Raw genomic sequence first — 15677 nt, 5'->3', positions numbered from 1 at the left:
GACACCTGAGATGATATGGCAATCAATAAAATTAAAACAAAAGTGCCTTTTTGAAATTCTTTGAGAAAATTTGGGGTCATTACTCAGAAAGAAGTAATTAAGAAATGCTTAAGAAGAAGTAATTAAGAAGAAATTCTCCAGCTATTTTCCAAGGGCAGAAAAATGACAGCAGCACAATTACAGGAAAAATACAATGGAAGGGGATTCCCTTATGATTTCATCCTGTAGGATGTAATGAAGTCCAGGAAGCCAGAAAAAGAGCAGATCCTGGAACAATTATTACAAATTGCCTAGTATGCAGCTCTTGGCTAAGTAAGTGTGAAAACAAACCATTCCAGTCATGAGCATTTCTGATTTTTGTCTCCTTTAAACATTTTTTTAAAGCAAATTACTTTTGGTCAGGTTGAGAAGCAGAAGATTTTTTTTTGTCAGCCCTAGCAAATGACATATAAATCCTATCGCATAACTTTTGTTTACTAAGGCTGTGGTAAGAGGTAGATCTATATTTTAGTTAATTTGGGGGGGAAAAGGTGCATTCAAATTTATTACCAGATTTATATCTTGCACCCATTCCAAATGTCTAAATAGGTCAAAGATTATAAAATTATAATCCAAGAACCATTTAATGCAATGATAAGCCAGTTACTACTTAAACCAGGGGTAGTCAATCTTTTTATACCTACCGCCCATTTTTGTATCTGTTAGTAGTAAAATTTTCTAACCGCCCACCGGTTCCACAGTAATGATGATTTATAAAATAGGGAAGTAACTTTACTTTATAAAATTTATAAAGCAGAGTTACAGCAAACCCCTACCGCCCACCATGAAAGCTGGAACGCCCACTAGTGGGCGGTAGGGACCAGGTTGACTACCACGGACTTAAACTGACCTTTGAACTGTAGTGCTGGCGTAAGTTACTGTGTACACTATGGACAGCCAGAGTAACAAATTTTAAATTGTTTAAAACCAGACACATCATTGGAAGTTATAATCATAAAACTATATCTGATTTACTTTGGTCATGTATGTGTGCAAATTCATTGGATAAGTCAGTGATGCTAGGTTAGTGGACAAAGAAGGAGCAAGCAAGCACACTGGCTTGATAACATTTAACAATTAAAATTATTCAACAGTTAAAAGAAGCTGTGCTTGATAGGGTAGTCTGGAGAGCATTTGCCTATAAAGTCATCAAGAGTCAGATCCGACTAAATCAATGGTAGTCAACCTGGTCCCTACTGCCCACTAGTAGGCGTTCCAGCTTTCATGGTGGGTGATAAGAGTTTGCTGTAACTCTGCTTTATAAATTTTATAAAGTAAAATTATTTCCCTACTTTATAAATCACCATTACTGTGGAATAGGTGGGTGGTTAGAACATTTTACTACTAACAAGATAGAAAAGTGGGCGGTAGGTATAAAACGGTTGACTACCCCTGAACTAAATGGTTACAAACAACCATTAAACTGACAAAACCTTTGAAATCATTTTTACACAATAATTACTCTGCTTCACCTGCCCCCAAACACATCCTGCTTTCTTATATTTACAACCTAAAAGAAGAGAGCTAAGCTTCAGTATTAGCTTCTGTTTTGTTTTTGTTTTTTAAAAATCAGGTTTAGCTGCAAGATGGCAAAATTAGTCATTTTTCTCTGTTGTGGTAGAAATAGTTCTTCATGTGTCTTTAGCAGTAAAATCAATGAGTCTTCATTCATTTTAAAATAGGAAGGCATCTATAGCGTCTCCAGTTTGGTGCACTTCGGGCAGATTGCATTTCAGTTCTCACAATTCTTTAATATCCTGGGTGGCTTTTTTTTCATCCATACATCTAGAAATCTTATTTTTAATACAATTTTGAACTTTTGTTAACCATAAAAACAATTCATTAGGAAAGCAACCATCCTGAATGATGGAAGAATTTGAAAACATCGCTGCCTCCTGCTGTGGAGATTAAGCATAATTTAAATAATTAAATAATTTCAGCATTGAAGATTTAATGTGATTTTCTGTAGCCAAATAACCATTAGTGCTTTTTTTAAAGTACATTTAAATGTGTATACCCAATACATTTGTTTAAAGGGTTGCTTTTTAAAAGGCATTACATTTCTCTGTTATATGAAAAAAGTTGAAAAGATGAAAACAGTCCTTCTCAAACTTCATTTCATTTGTTACTTATATAACAAATTCTCATGTCCTTACATATTTAGAAATCAAATTCAATAATTACAATGATGTATACATTCAAATTTGCAACATGATTGTGCATATAGAGATGATGTCAATTTATGATCTCTTAGGGCAGTGATTGCTAACCTTTATGTCCTCACATGCTGGAAGCGTACTATTGTCCGTGCATGCCAACACCCACAATGCAATGCACCCCACTACCTGTGCAGCTGCGCTTGACCCCCCCTGGTGCTTCCGCACGCGACAACCCCCCCCCCCCCCCGTGCAGCTTACTCAGCCTCCTGCACCAAGCCAGGAGGGGCATTTTCACTCTCCCCAGGGCTATCCTAGACCCTCTGGGAGGGTGAAAACAACCTGTCCTGGGCTCCAGAGGCCCTCCGGAGGCTGGAAACAGGCCCATCTCCGGAATTCTGGAACTTCAGGGAAGCTCGTTTTTCATTCTTCCCCAGATTCTGTAGGCTTTCCTTGAGCCTCCGGAAGGGCAAAAACAATCTCCCTCCGGGCTCCTGAGGCCCTCACTGAAACCTCCTGACATAAAAAGGAGTACGAGGGGCCACACATACCATGCTTATCCCACTCCCCTTTGCATGTGTGCACGTGCCCCCATGCCCCCGCCCCTGCACATTTGCACACATCTCCCGGCAGAGACCTGAAAACCAGCTGGCCGGTGGAAGGCATGAGCGCATGGTGGAGCTGACCTGGGCGATGGTTCGCATACCCTCAGAGGGTTCTGCATGCCACTTGTGGCATGCATGCCATAGGTTCGCCATCACAGGTGTAGGGTTTCCAATCTATTGAAATATGTGCTCTGCTACCCCCAAACATCTGGTGTATTTTGAAGATTGTTTCCTATATTTCTGCACAGAATTAGACCATAAAGTGACACAGACCTCTTGGATTTCTGAGTACAGTAATAGCAATAGCAATAGCAATAGCAATAGCAGTAGACTTATATACCGCTTCATAGGCCTTTCAGGCCTCTCTAAGCGGTTTACAGAGAGTCAGCATATTGCCCCCAACAATCTGGGTCCTCATTTTACCCACCTCGGAAGGATGGAAGGCTGAGTCAACCCTGAGCCGGTGAGATTTGAACCGCTGACCTGCTGATCTAGCAGTAGCCTGCAGTGCTGCATTTAACCACTGCGCCACCTTGGCTCTAATAATAAGCATTAATATCAAATGAGTCTTTTGAAAGTTTTTTATTATTATTTGATAAGCATATTTTCTTGTCACACTTCAGGCATTTATGAAGCTTAATTTTTTTTTAAATGTTATTTTGAAAGGAAGAGGCCATTATTTTAAGTGTTGCTAAGTAGTATAAAAACAGGTTCCTTTTCAAAGCTATTGTCATTAGATACATGTAATTAGTGTAGAAAATAATGGAGTTTTGAACAACATAAACATATGCATGCTTTTTAGCTTCTTCTCGGCTATGTTCTGTCCTTACAAGTAAATGCATGATTTAAACATAAACCGATAGAGTTTGGGAATATACCAGACTATAAGCTTAAAAGGTTACCATTGTTACCTTATTGTTACGGTCAACAAACAACATAGATTTTGATGAGAAAGGTTTAGAATGTCTGAGCATTTTTACTTTGGATAAAAGACACAGAACTTCGGGTAAGGATATGACTGAGGTACACAAAATAATGCATGGTACAAGGATGATGGTCACTTGTATTGCTTTTAAAGGAGCTAAGATAAATTCACCTGGGTCAATTCATAACTATTCTGGATATTTTCAAATACCCGTGGTAGGAGAAGTAAAAAGAAGAGAGGAGAATGTCACCATCTCCTGTTTACAAGCATAACAGAGGAACCTAATTGCCAACATGTGAAACAAAATCCTGGACGTTTTCCAGGAGAGAGAGACATTGTGACAAAGGATCTATTTGCCTTTCCTACACTGGTTTAGTCAGTCATTCAGTTACAACTGTAATGAAGCCTGCCAAGGGCCAGTTTTGCAGAAAATTGTAAGTAAATGCTGGTTTTGGGGAAACCATCACATAATTACAGGACACTGTAATAAATGCAAGCTGGAGTGTGGTCATATGACCCTTGGAAGAAGTAGAGGACAGAACTTTGAATCCAGGTCATATATACCCCCAGGGCTGTCCTTCAGAACTCTGAATGGTTGCTATGCAACCAGTCACAAGTCAAGAATTACCTCTACACCTTACAGGTTAGTTAGCCTTTTCACCACTTATTTGTTTGACTGAATGAAACTGTCTTCATGATTAAGTTTTGAGGTCTTTTAACATCACTGGACATAACAGTTCACAAAAAATGCAATTTTATAGCTTATTTTATATCAATCTATGCAAAGGAATTTGTACCAATAGGGCATCTGTCATCTTCCTTTAAAGACATTCCTAAAATTCATTTTAACTGAGAATCATGACAGGATTGGCTGAAAAGAATTTTATTTTTTAAGAAAAACACAGCTCTCGCTCTCGCGCTCTCTTAGCCCAAGGTAGGTAGCAATGGCAAGCTGCTTCTGAACTCTTACTGAAGAATACTGCAGGGACTTGCCCAGGCAGTGATCAGGAATCAATACTGGCTTCAACACATTTTTTAAAAAAAGGAAATAGAAAGCTGTGCAATGCTTCAGATGTGGCTATGAATAAATGAAGCCCTGAGTCTCCAACTCAGAAAGATTGCTGTATCTGTTTCCAGCCGGATGCTGCATTCACTTTTCTGCACGTTATGATATACAGCTTCCTAGTCAAAATCTGCAGCTTTGCATTGCCAATCAATTACTTACAATTAAGGATATACAACATATGATAATTTTTCTACTTTAAATTCTAACATCCAATTAAATACAGACAGCTTAAAAAGGGTTTGGACTGCAGCTATTTAATGGATAGTCACAAATAAGCACTTAATAAAATGTCATATTACAAGAAATTAAATAGCATAATTAAATATTGTGAATTTAAGAACCTGTTAATCTGTAAAATTATTACATACCCAACACATGACAAAATGAAGGGGCTTTTTTTTCTTTTGCAACAAAGCCACAATCATTCATGTGATAAATTTCAACAAACATTTTAACTGTAATTTTAAGGTTGCATCTCTGTAAACTTCCATGCTGGCTTGATATTGACATTTATTCATTAAAAAACAGTAGCATTGCAAATAGAAATGCTTTTCTTATAAAAATAGATTTTAAAGGAATGCATTCAATATGTGATGTCTATAGATTACTACTTATCAATTCTTGGGTATTAATAAATATAATGTTATCGGAAATGTAGAAGTTGCTGCAGATTATCTTTCACAGTAGGCATACCTGTCCATTAAAATGTTTTAAGAAATATAATAAATTACAACTTAATCCTATGAGTTTGAAGGACTATGAATAGCTGTCATAATCTGAAAAGAGATTATAGTGCAGTGCATGTGCATCCCAAATAAACCATGAATAGTCTGTCATTTTATGAGCTATTTTGCAAAACATGCCATTGCCATCCAAGGATTTGCAGGTTACTAGTTGCTAGTTATACATATCTGCAAGTGAATTCAAAGATGTTCAACAATACAGTATTCCTAGCTATGTAAGAATTAATAAACATAAGGTACTCTATATGTGGCTTCCCATTCTGTCCCTATACAGGCTTGTAACAGCATTCTTCATACTGTCATCTATAATTACCTTTGTCTACTACTGCTGCATTGGAATGTAAATATTTTGAGGATAAAATGTGTCATAATTATAAACATCAATTTTCAGATAAAAGGAACATTTACACTAAATCATAATCTTAAAACATTTTAGTCATTTGAAAAATTATGCCTAGATTTATAGATAAAATAACTAAAATCATTAAAATATATTACCCTTTTTAAATTAAAGCAAAGGAACAGGTTAAAAATGGATTTTAATGTATCTATTTCCATGGAACTTATAGTCATACAAAAATGCTGAAAATGTTTTTAAGTTTCCTTAATAATAAAAAAAAAACCGCTACTAGAAATAAATTAGTTGTAGTATCCTATTTGGCATTTTAAAAAGAATACAAAATATTATATAAAACATTATTTATAAGAGCCATTGCAATATTGTGAAGCAGTGTGTTGTCTCTGAAAGTGTGTGCTGTGGGTCAGATAGTTCCTGATTCAAATGTTGCTTCAATTAACCATTGGAACATTCTAATGCCACCTTTGTACATATGGAGGGTACAATGTGGAGGTCATTGCAGGTCTATGTGGGTTGTAAAACATACACTTAACTACATATAAAGACAGAAAATACTACAATCTTAGTAATAATGTGCACCTACGCAAAAAGGGAGGTACAAAAACCTCAGAAAATTGGCCAGAACAGTCCCATTGTCTAAATGCAGTGCAGACCCATCTGGGAAAATTGACAAGAATGCCTTAATGGATAAAATATGTCTGGGGAAAATGGACATGCAACACAGCCCCTAGTTGAGTTTATTAAATTCTGAAATGAGAAGGGAATTATAGAAAGGACTCAGTGGATTAGTGTGCTCATGCCCCAAGATCATAAAAGGTCTGGATCCATATGATCAGAGTATGTAAATTTAGTATTTCCGCCTTCTTCCCTTGGCCTCTCACATACTAAATATAGGAAACAAACTATAGAACAACTTTCAGGGATGAATTAAATAATATACAAACATACACAGGCTACTGATTGAATTTACACAGACCTTTTTAGGAATAATGTTGTTTTCAAAATTGTGAAATGATTGTTAAATTATTATCTACCTGGTGGGAAGAATTTAAAATTGTTATTGTCAGAATACTGTAAGTAGGTTATTTTTGCACAAAAAAGAAACATAAGAAAATACTTTTATATATATGCAATTATACAGGAAACAACACCAAAATATTTTTCAAATGTAATTTTGTTTTACAATACCTAGAAAAACCATACTGGGATTTTTTTTACTATACAAGATTCCCCAGTGAAGGGAAAGTTTATAATAATTTTCTGAAGAGATTTTTTTTTCCAGAAATTTGATGCAGATTGGGATGAGGTACAGTTTTAATTCCAAAATAGAATCTTTTTACAAGCTCTGTTTTTTACAAAATATACAATTTCTAAAAGCTCATAAATAACTTACTAAAATCTTCAAAGGAAATAGCTAAAAAAAGTGAGTAATGAATGCAGAATCTCTCCTTCAAGCTCCTGGAATCCTAGATACATAATAGACTAACAAATATTCCAAATTAGTACATATTCCTCCAAAAAATTTAAAATAGTATAGAATCAGACTTAACAATACAGCTGAAATTCATCTTAGTAAATGCATATGTTACAATATGTTTCACATGCTTTTAAACAGTACCATAGTTATTCATTAGCAGGTGCAACATTTCAGCTAAATATCAAATTTCAGTTGTAAGATTTCTGAAGCACAGCTTTCAATCATTCATAAATAAAGATCATTTTTTTTATTTTACATTATTAGACAGTGACATTTCCGAGAATGAATGTAGTTCCTGTACTCTGCAAGCTGTCTCAGGTACATACTAGAAGGCCATCTGTGCATCTCTATGAAATTGCGTTCGTCCACTGAAGAATAAAAGGCAAAGTATTGTATATATTTTTAGTACTAGAAGGCTGCTTATTCAGCCTAATAAGTCTGAAAGTCTAAGACATTTTTCTTTATAAGTCAGAAATCTATGTGGTTTACCTTATCAAAGTATGACTGATACTTCCTCAGTCTAACAAGATGACAACATTTAACTAAAGAGACCTGGAGTGCACCCACTAAATCTAATGGCATTGGGATGGATAAAAGCAATTGTGACAGGTTGATACTGCAAATAATCAAGGTCCTGTACCATGAAGGATTTTATAGGTAAACTAACATCTTAAATTGCACCCAGAAGCTGACTGGTAACCAATGCAGGTCATGTACCAACTATGACACCTGGGCATGGCAGGCAGCATACATATTTAATAAATGATTACTATAGTGTCCAATATTACTTATGCCACTGCCTTTTGAACCAAATGTAGCTTCCAGATGATCACCAAGGGGAACTCCATGCAGAATGTGTTGCAATAGTCCCATTATGAGATGACTAGGGCATGGGTGACCATTGTTTTAGGCCTCGGTTTCTTTAATTCCCTCCACCATTCTCCCAATTCACAAGCTTTTTAGAGTCTCCCCTGCAATCAGTTTTGGAAAGATTTGTAAATCTTAAGTATCCAAGAAATTGTTTCATGCAGTATTTGCAGAGCAAGCCTCCTTTTTACAGTTAACTAAATCCACTTGATTTAAATTTGGTGACAAGACAGAATCCTACCCTCTTGCTAAAGAATATCAATTTATACATCCATTTGATATGGAACACAACATAATTTGTTTCTTTAAATAGCATCAAGTTATTTAGGAAGCAAGTTGTCAGTTACCTGAAAGATCTTCAAACTCAGGTTTTTGACTGAAGATTAAGTAATTAGAAGCAATAAAATGAAGCAGCCAATTTGAAAGACAATCTGAATTATGAAACTGGAAAAAAGGATTAAAAAATAAAAGAGCATTGGTACTTTAGCAAGGAGTTTGGGTTAAATACAGTAACTAGAATAAACCTTTGATTTGTAGAAAGGTAGTTGTGGTCTAACAGTTAAGATACTGTGCTGTGACCGGAATATAGGCAGTTTGATATCCAAGTACGATGTGACACAAATGGGATGATCTCCCATTCTTGCCCCAGCAGTTTGAAAGCATACAATGTGAATAGATAGTTCTGGTGTTTTTTTTAAAAAAAAATGGGACTATTTAGGCAGTGTTTCATATAGCCACATTTGCATTTTAAGCTTTTGTTTCTCTCTACCTTTCATCAAATTAAATTAGAAAGCTTTTAAATTAAAGCTTTTAAAGCTTTCTATATTTCCTACAGTTGGGATAGAATACAGAATATATAACTTTATTACGATTTTTTTTTGTTTCTTCCATTTTCAGTGTTTTCTCTGTCTGCTATTCCTAAGCAGATAGAAATGAAGGCATGCCATATTTCTTAGAATTCAGAAGTATGTAATTCTATTGTACTACTGTAGAAATTTAAACTATTTCAATTAAACTCAATTGACATGTTTAATTATATTTAAATGTTTATACTTTTCAACTTTATACAGTATGTCAAACATGGTTTTATGACCAAACCACTATATGCCAAATGCATTCTATAAAGTTACAAGATAACACTCTATCTGCTTATATCTGATGAAATGTATCTGCTTTAACATTTAATTTTTTTTTCAGAATACCCAGAAATTGTGTTTTCTGTTGCTTGAAAATATTGAGAATTTTATATCACTAACTGATGGCATTAGCATTAGTTTATACAGTAAATGTGATAGAAGAAACCATACAAGACAGTAATTTGCATGGGAAATAATATAGATTATGAAAAGAACTTCAAATTAATTTTAGTATTGATGTTTTTCCAGAAATCAGTTTTTTAATAATGAAAAAGGAAAGGATTTTCAGCTATCCTTTCCCCTCGGAAAAGTTTACAGTTGATCCATTAACTGCAGTTTAATATTGAGCAATCCGCAAGTGGCAAGTATTTCGGTTCCACCACAAAAGCGCGTAGGACAAAATCGCGCTCGACAAAATCGCGCTGTGACGTCATCACAGCGCGACGAAAAAGTTCGAAAAATGTAAAAATAAAGCGAAAACCTTACCCTAAGCCCCCCAAACCTAACCCTAAACCTAACCCTAAACCTAACTCTTAACCTAACCCTAAACCTAACCCTAAACCTAACCGTTAAAGTAACGAAAAACCTAACGCTAACCCTTAACCTAACGCTAACGCTAACGCTAACGCTCTAAAGCTAACCCTAACCCTTAACCTAACCCTAACCCTAACCCTTACCTTTATGTGAATTGGCTTGCTTTAATTTAATTTTTATTAATTTTTATTTGAATTTTTCGATCTTTTTCGTCGCGCTGTGATGACGTCAAAGGCGCGATTTTGTCGATCGCGCTTTTGCCGTCCGCGCTTTTGACGGGTCACAAGTATTTCATGATATAAAAACAATATTTACTTTCAGCCTTTGAAATGAATCAGCCTTTGTTAACTACTGAAAAGATACAGATAAACAATATATCAACAGGAAGTACTTACTTTTGCTTTCTGAAGCAAGCTGACCACACTCAGGCTTGTAGATGTTAATTCTCTACTAGGCATGCTCTGGAGTTGTGTAATTATATAAAGCTCACAGATGTGCTGGAGCCTTGAAACCTGGTACATCTCAGCACATATTAAAAGTGACATGGCTTGCAGAATGCTGGCTGATTAAAATAGCAAACCCAGATTAAAACTGATGCAATAATTATCTACTCGTTTAAACATCGTATTAATCTGTAATTCCTATACTACTGATTCAGAATTAATTTTTTAAAACATTCTGCCACTACGTATAATCTATTGTAAGAACACTTGAGATTTGATATCTGTGAAATAGATCTTCATCCCATCTCTTCAAAGTGGCTACTCCAAGGATGAATGCAATGCACGTTTAAATATGTTGCTTTCTCTTATTCACACCAAAAACATACATCAAAGTCACTTGCAAATTAATAAACACAAAGTATAATTCCTGATATAAAAACAGATTGCATAAAAATTATTTTATTCAACATAAATTCCTCTTAGCCTCCTTATGTCTACTGGAGTCTGTGTGAATGAACCACATTTAAACCCATTAATTTTATTTCAATTAATAATGATTCAAAATTTTTGGAATCTCATTTTAGAATAAACAGAATCAAGCTTTAAAAAGCACCCATTTTTGACTACTGTTGTTAATGTTGACTGCTGTTACTGAGATGTTTTACCATCATTTAATAATAAGTAACGTGTTCAAATGTATTTATATCCAAATGCAAAAATCAATACATTCACAGCTCTCTGAAAAGCCAAGACTTTCAATCCAAGAATTCCTTTTTGAGCTATCTCAGTATTTAATGCTATTCAAAACTAAAGCCACTACAATTTAATATTTGCATACCTGGACAACAGGAGTCTGTATATAGATACTCTAAAAAAGATAGAAATGTATCTTTGGAAATTCCATAAACTGGAACCAAAAAACTATTTGATTCAATATAGTTGCCATTAAACATAGCAGCCATTACTTCACAGCGAGCCACCAGGACTGCTTTGTGAGCTGGTACTGTAGCACCTACAAGGAAAGAGGTTGGATGAAAACAGTATCATGTGAGGCAGGCATTCTAAGAAATTATTATTATTATACAATTGTATCACAGCGGCCAGTTGTTTCGCCGGATTTGGCATTGGTTACTAGTCGGGCCTCACCCAGGGGCCTAGGATGTCGTAACGTATTCTTGTAATATGCGTGCAGATCCAAGCAGTGCAACTTTTTGCATTTGACTGTTTCAATTTTTAACTGTTTTAAATGTAATTCCAGTGCTTTTGGAATAGCACCCAGTGTGCCAATTACCACTGGAATTACCACTGCTGGTTTGTGCCATAATCGTTGAATTTCGATTTTTAAGTCCTGGTATTTTGTGATTTTTTCATGTTCCTTCTCAGCTACCCTGCTATCACCTGGTATTGCGATGTCTATGATTGTGACCTTATATTTCTCAACCAGTGTGATGTCTGGTGTATTATGCACCTGTATTTTGTCTGTTTGTATGCGAAAATCCCACAAGATCTTGACCATCTGATTTTCGGTGACTTTTTCAGGCTGATGTTCCCACCAGTTTGTTGCTGTTTTAATATTATAATTTTTGCACAAATTCCAATGGATCATTTGTGCTACTGAATTGTGCCGCAATTTATACAATCATTAATTAATAATTAATTGTAAATGTATCTGCTGCAAAATATTTATAAATGGCAAGATGGTTCAAGCATCAATGTTTCAAGAAAAGCATCACATTTCAACTCAATACGAGAATAAATGTTTAGTTAAACTTGATTCATGATAGTATACATTGCCTTCCCAAATATCATAGACTCCAGCTATTTTGGGACTGCAAATGTCCAGCCAGCAGGTCCCATGCTATGCTGACTGGGAAATCTGGGTATTACATTTCTAAAACATCTTGAGGGGATATTTTGCATTGTTTTATTAATACTGTAATCATATACTATAAATTTATCCTAGGTAAATATAGATAGGAATTCAGATTTAATTTAATCTGCTTGGCATAAATTATTCTGATTTGTGAATCTATTCCGCCTTTAATATATATGAAATTAATAACTTCTACATGTTAATTGAGTTATTCTTATTCTATTTGGTGGGATTTCTTTAGTAAATATACTTGAAAATAAATCATACTATTGTTGAAAATCCATTCCTAAATAATACTACTCCTGTTCAAGATTTATACTGTAGTGCAAAAACAAACTGGCTGTGAAAATGTCTATTCCCATTAATTAATACATTCTACCTCTTTTTTAAAAAGGAAATAAAGAATAGACTGAAAGACATTTATTTCGCAGGTGTAATGGAAAGCTCCAATTAAGCAGACTATTTCTTTGAAAATAAAATTGCCAAAAAGCAATTTAGAAGTTGCCAAAAAGCATTTTGACATTTGATCAATGGTTAAAGAGGAGGGGAAACCCTTTCAACATTTCCTATTTTTTAATGCATTATTCTGCAGCAATATATTCTGGCAAGGTATTTATCTATAAGTACATTCATGCATGGTACTCACTAATGACCACTTAAGTGCCATCATCATTTATTCATCAAGGACAGAACAATATTTTGCATATCACATAAAAGTACTCCCAATTATCACCTCACATATTCAGCTGAACCTTATCATTATAATGGTTCTGGAACTAATATACTGTCATGAATCTACCCCCGGATTCCTCTCCAGATATCAATTCAGAGAAGGAGGGTGAGTTTGAGTCTACAGAGAAAGGCATGGAACTGAGTATTGGTCAGGATTGGGGCTCAGAGAATTCTAGCCTGATGGAGCAGCCTCAGCTGGGTCAATCGAACCAGCAACAATCTGAGGCCAAGGAAGGCAAGCCACAGCTGCAGCAAGTTGGCCAGTAGGCTCCTGGTAGGACTAAGAGCAGTTGTTGCTTATTAGCAATGAGAAGGCCGTGAAGTCCACACCTCTTCCTGATCCAAGGACATGTACCGTGTTTCCCCAAAAATAAGACCACCAAAATATCACCACCAAAAAAGGTCTTATTTGGGGGGGGGATGTCATCCACTGACTCACCTCACTTGCACATGTGCCCCCCCTCCTCCTTTTTGCTGTCACTAGGCCTTCAGGAACTTCTTCGGCTGGCAAGGAAAACAAGGCTTTCCTGAAGGCCTCTTCATTCGATAACAGAGGTCCGGATTGATCCGGAGCTCTGGTATCGGCTACAGAAGCCTTCAGGAAAGGCCTTTAGGAATGGCCTCTACAGCCGATAACAGAGCTCCAGATCAATCCGAAACTCTGTTATTGGCTACAGAGGCTTTCAGGAAAGCTTTGCCAACTGCAGAAAAATGTGCAAGGCCTGGCTGCAACTATCCAAATGTAAGTAGTAGGGTAGCTCCACCACCACCCCCATCCCCATCCTACCTTAATTTTTACCCATGCACCCTGGAGTGGGCAGGAGTCTTAATTAGGGATTATTCTGGGGATAGAGCTTATATTGGGTGCACATGTAAAAATCAAGGTAGGACTTACTTTTGGAGTAGGTTATATTTCGGGGACACACGGTAGAGCAGAGAGGGGACAGTCACAATGTGACTCTAATGAAGGGCTGCATTGGCATTGCCTCCTTAATCTCACCTTGAGGACTTGAGTATTGTTGCTGGAGCAATGTGCCCAGTTGTGTGCTTGTGTGCTAGTGCTGTGCATCCTGACCTGTTTGACTTGTGGACTGCTTTCCTGGACTTTGTGTGTGCCCTTTGGATTTGGTTGCCCCGTGATTATTGCTGTACTGAGCTTGGAATTTGGACGTGCACAATGGGGGTGCTTTCTGATGACCTGTTGGGGGAGGGGGTTGAATAAACACCTGTAGAACTCTTGCCATACATGCAGGAGGTAGCGGGGTAGCATATATATTTCTTGCCAACAATTCAGTCATCATAAATAATATGCAGTTTTATTCATTTCTGCACTACATTCTGTCAGCCTGATAAGTTAGAACAAAGCAGGGAATCAGCTGCATAGAAAGACTAAATTACCTTTATTGAATAACAGAATATTTTAAGTCTAATTGTGTTCACCCTTTTCTCATTGCCCCTCCCTACTTCTTATACCCCAGTGATCCAGGGAGGTGTCTGCTTGAATCACTTTTTATCATGTTTCTCAAGGCTTAAAAATGTTTCACACTCATTTGCCTAGATAGCAGTTCTTGCCGATTTCTGTCAAGATCACCTTACTCTCTACACTTTCTTAAGTTATATCTAAAGAGAGACTCCCTTTTAAATTTCTTTAAAGAGGAATTAACATACAAATGAATAATTGTTTTCATTGTTTTTGTGAACCATGGCACTCTGGTTCATATCACTTTATTTCTCTTTGGAATTTTGAAACAAGCAATGACACCCATTGTTCCTTCACTTCCTACACAAAATGTCCAAAGATTAACATTTAAAAGCAAACTGTCTCTATTGCCAAGTTATGTTGTTGCATTTCAAAGACCTGTTTGTTTTCAGTTTAGGTTAAGGATTCTTTTCATAATAAAGGGATATCTAGAAAATAATTCCTTTGGACACATATCCAGTTTCCTTGGCAAGTTTTTGTTTTTGTTTTGCCATTGCTTCCTTGCAATGGCAAGAAAGCCAAAGTTTCAAGAGACTGACTTGCTCAAGACCTCCCAGTTGATCCTCTAGTGAAAGGAAAGGGAAATTTTCTCACTTTTATGTTAACATTGTTTCCTAATTAAGTCAAGAAAATGTTGCTTTAAAGGCTCAGGGGATACAGTGACATTATTTTCTATTATTTAAAGAAAATATAAAAAAACAATTATGCTTTATATCATACCTTGTATTTTGAACATGACATCAGCTAATACTGTTGTGTTAAAGAAAAGTCTGAGAGAGGTGTTACATAAATGTAGCGGTCTTTTTGACAAATAAGTTCTATAATTTTGTGAACCGTTAACCTGCAGAATGAAAAGATGGTTAAATACATAGTTTTTTAACTTAAGCTTTAAATTTTTTTTCCACTGCTATTACCATATTTTTCGGAGTATAAGATGCACTCCGCCCCCTAAAAGATGGTGAAAATTTGGGTGCATCTTATACACAGAATGTAGCCCTGCACGCCCACCAGCCCCCCACCCTTTGGCCTCTGCCTCTCAGTAAATTACCTCCTTGCAGCAAACGGGGAAATGGGGCTTGTGGAGGCAGCAATAGGCTATGGCAATCCCTGCACCTGAAACAGCTGATCATCAGGAGGCCCGTGCTGAAATTGAAATTGAAACGGGCTGTTTGCTGCAAGGAGGTAAATTGCTGGGAGGCAGAGGCAGATTTTTTTTTCTTGTGCTAATCAGGCTAAATAGCAA

At 36.2% G+C, this 15677-nt stretch overlaps 1 protein-coding gene across 2 annotated transcripts in view; it reads right to left on the bottom strand.

The window, feature by feature from the left end:
• Positions 1 to 4174: 4174 nt before the first annotated feature.
• The window catches only part of RHOBTB3 (Rho related BTB domain containing 3), a 76837-nt gene continuing 65334 nt past the window's right edge, over positions 4175 to 15677 (bottom strand). For both annotated transcript variants that reach the window (XM_087715730.1, XM_087715731.1), the window contains 5 exons: positions 15155 to 15275; positions 11188 to 11361; positions 10302 to 10468; positions 8584 to 8680; positions 4175 to 7737 (listed from right to left, as the gene is read on the bottom strand). In XM_087715730.1, the coding sequence (XP_087571856.1) occupies positions 7622 to 7737; positions 8584 to 8680; positions 10302 to 10468; positions 11188 to 11361; positions 15155 to 15275 (675 nt within the window). In that variant the 3' untranslated portion in view covers positions 4175 to 7621. The remainder of the gene's footprint in view (positions 7738 to 8583; positions 8681 to 10301; positions 10469 to 11187; positions 11362 to 15154; positions 15276 to 15677) is intronic.

The sequence above is a fragment of the Thamnophis sirtalis genome, unplaced genomic scaffold (assembly GCF_051295495.1).
Source record: "Thamnophis sirtalis isolate CommonGarterSnake01/CBP01778 unplaced genomic scaffold, rThaSir2_p1.2 scaffold_5, whole genome shotgun sequence".
Lineage (NCBI taxonomy): Eukaryota > Metazoa > Chordata > Lepidosauria > Squamata > Natricidae > Thamnophis > Thamnophis sirtalis.
The sequence above is the reverse complement of the archived record's forward strand: the minus strand, read 5'-3'. Positions and strand labels throughout refer to the sequence as shown.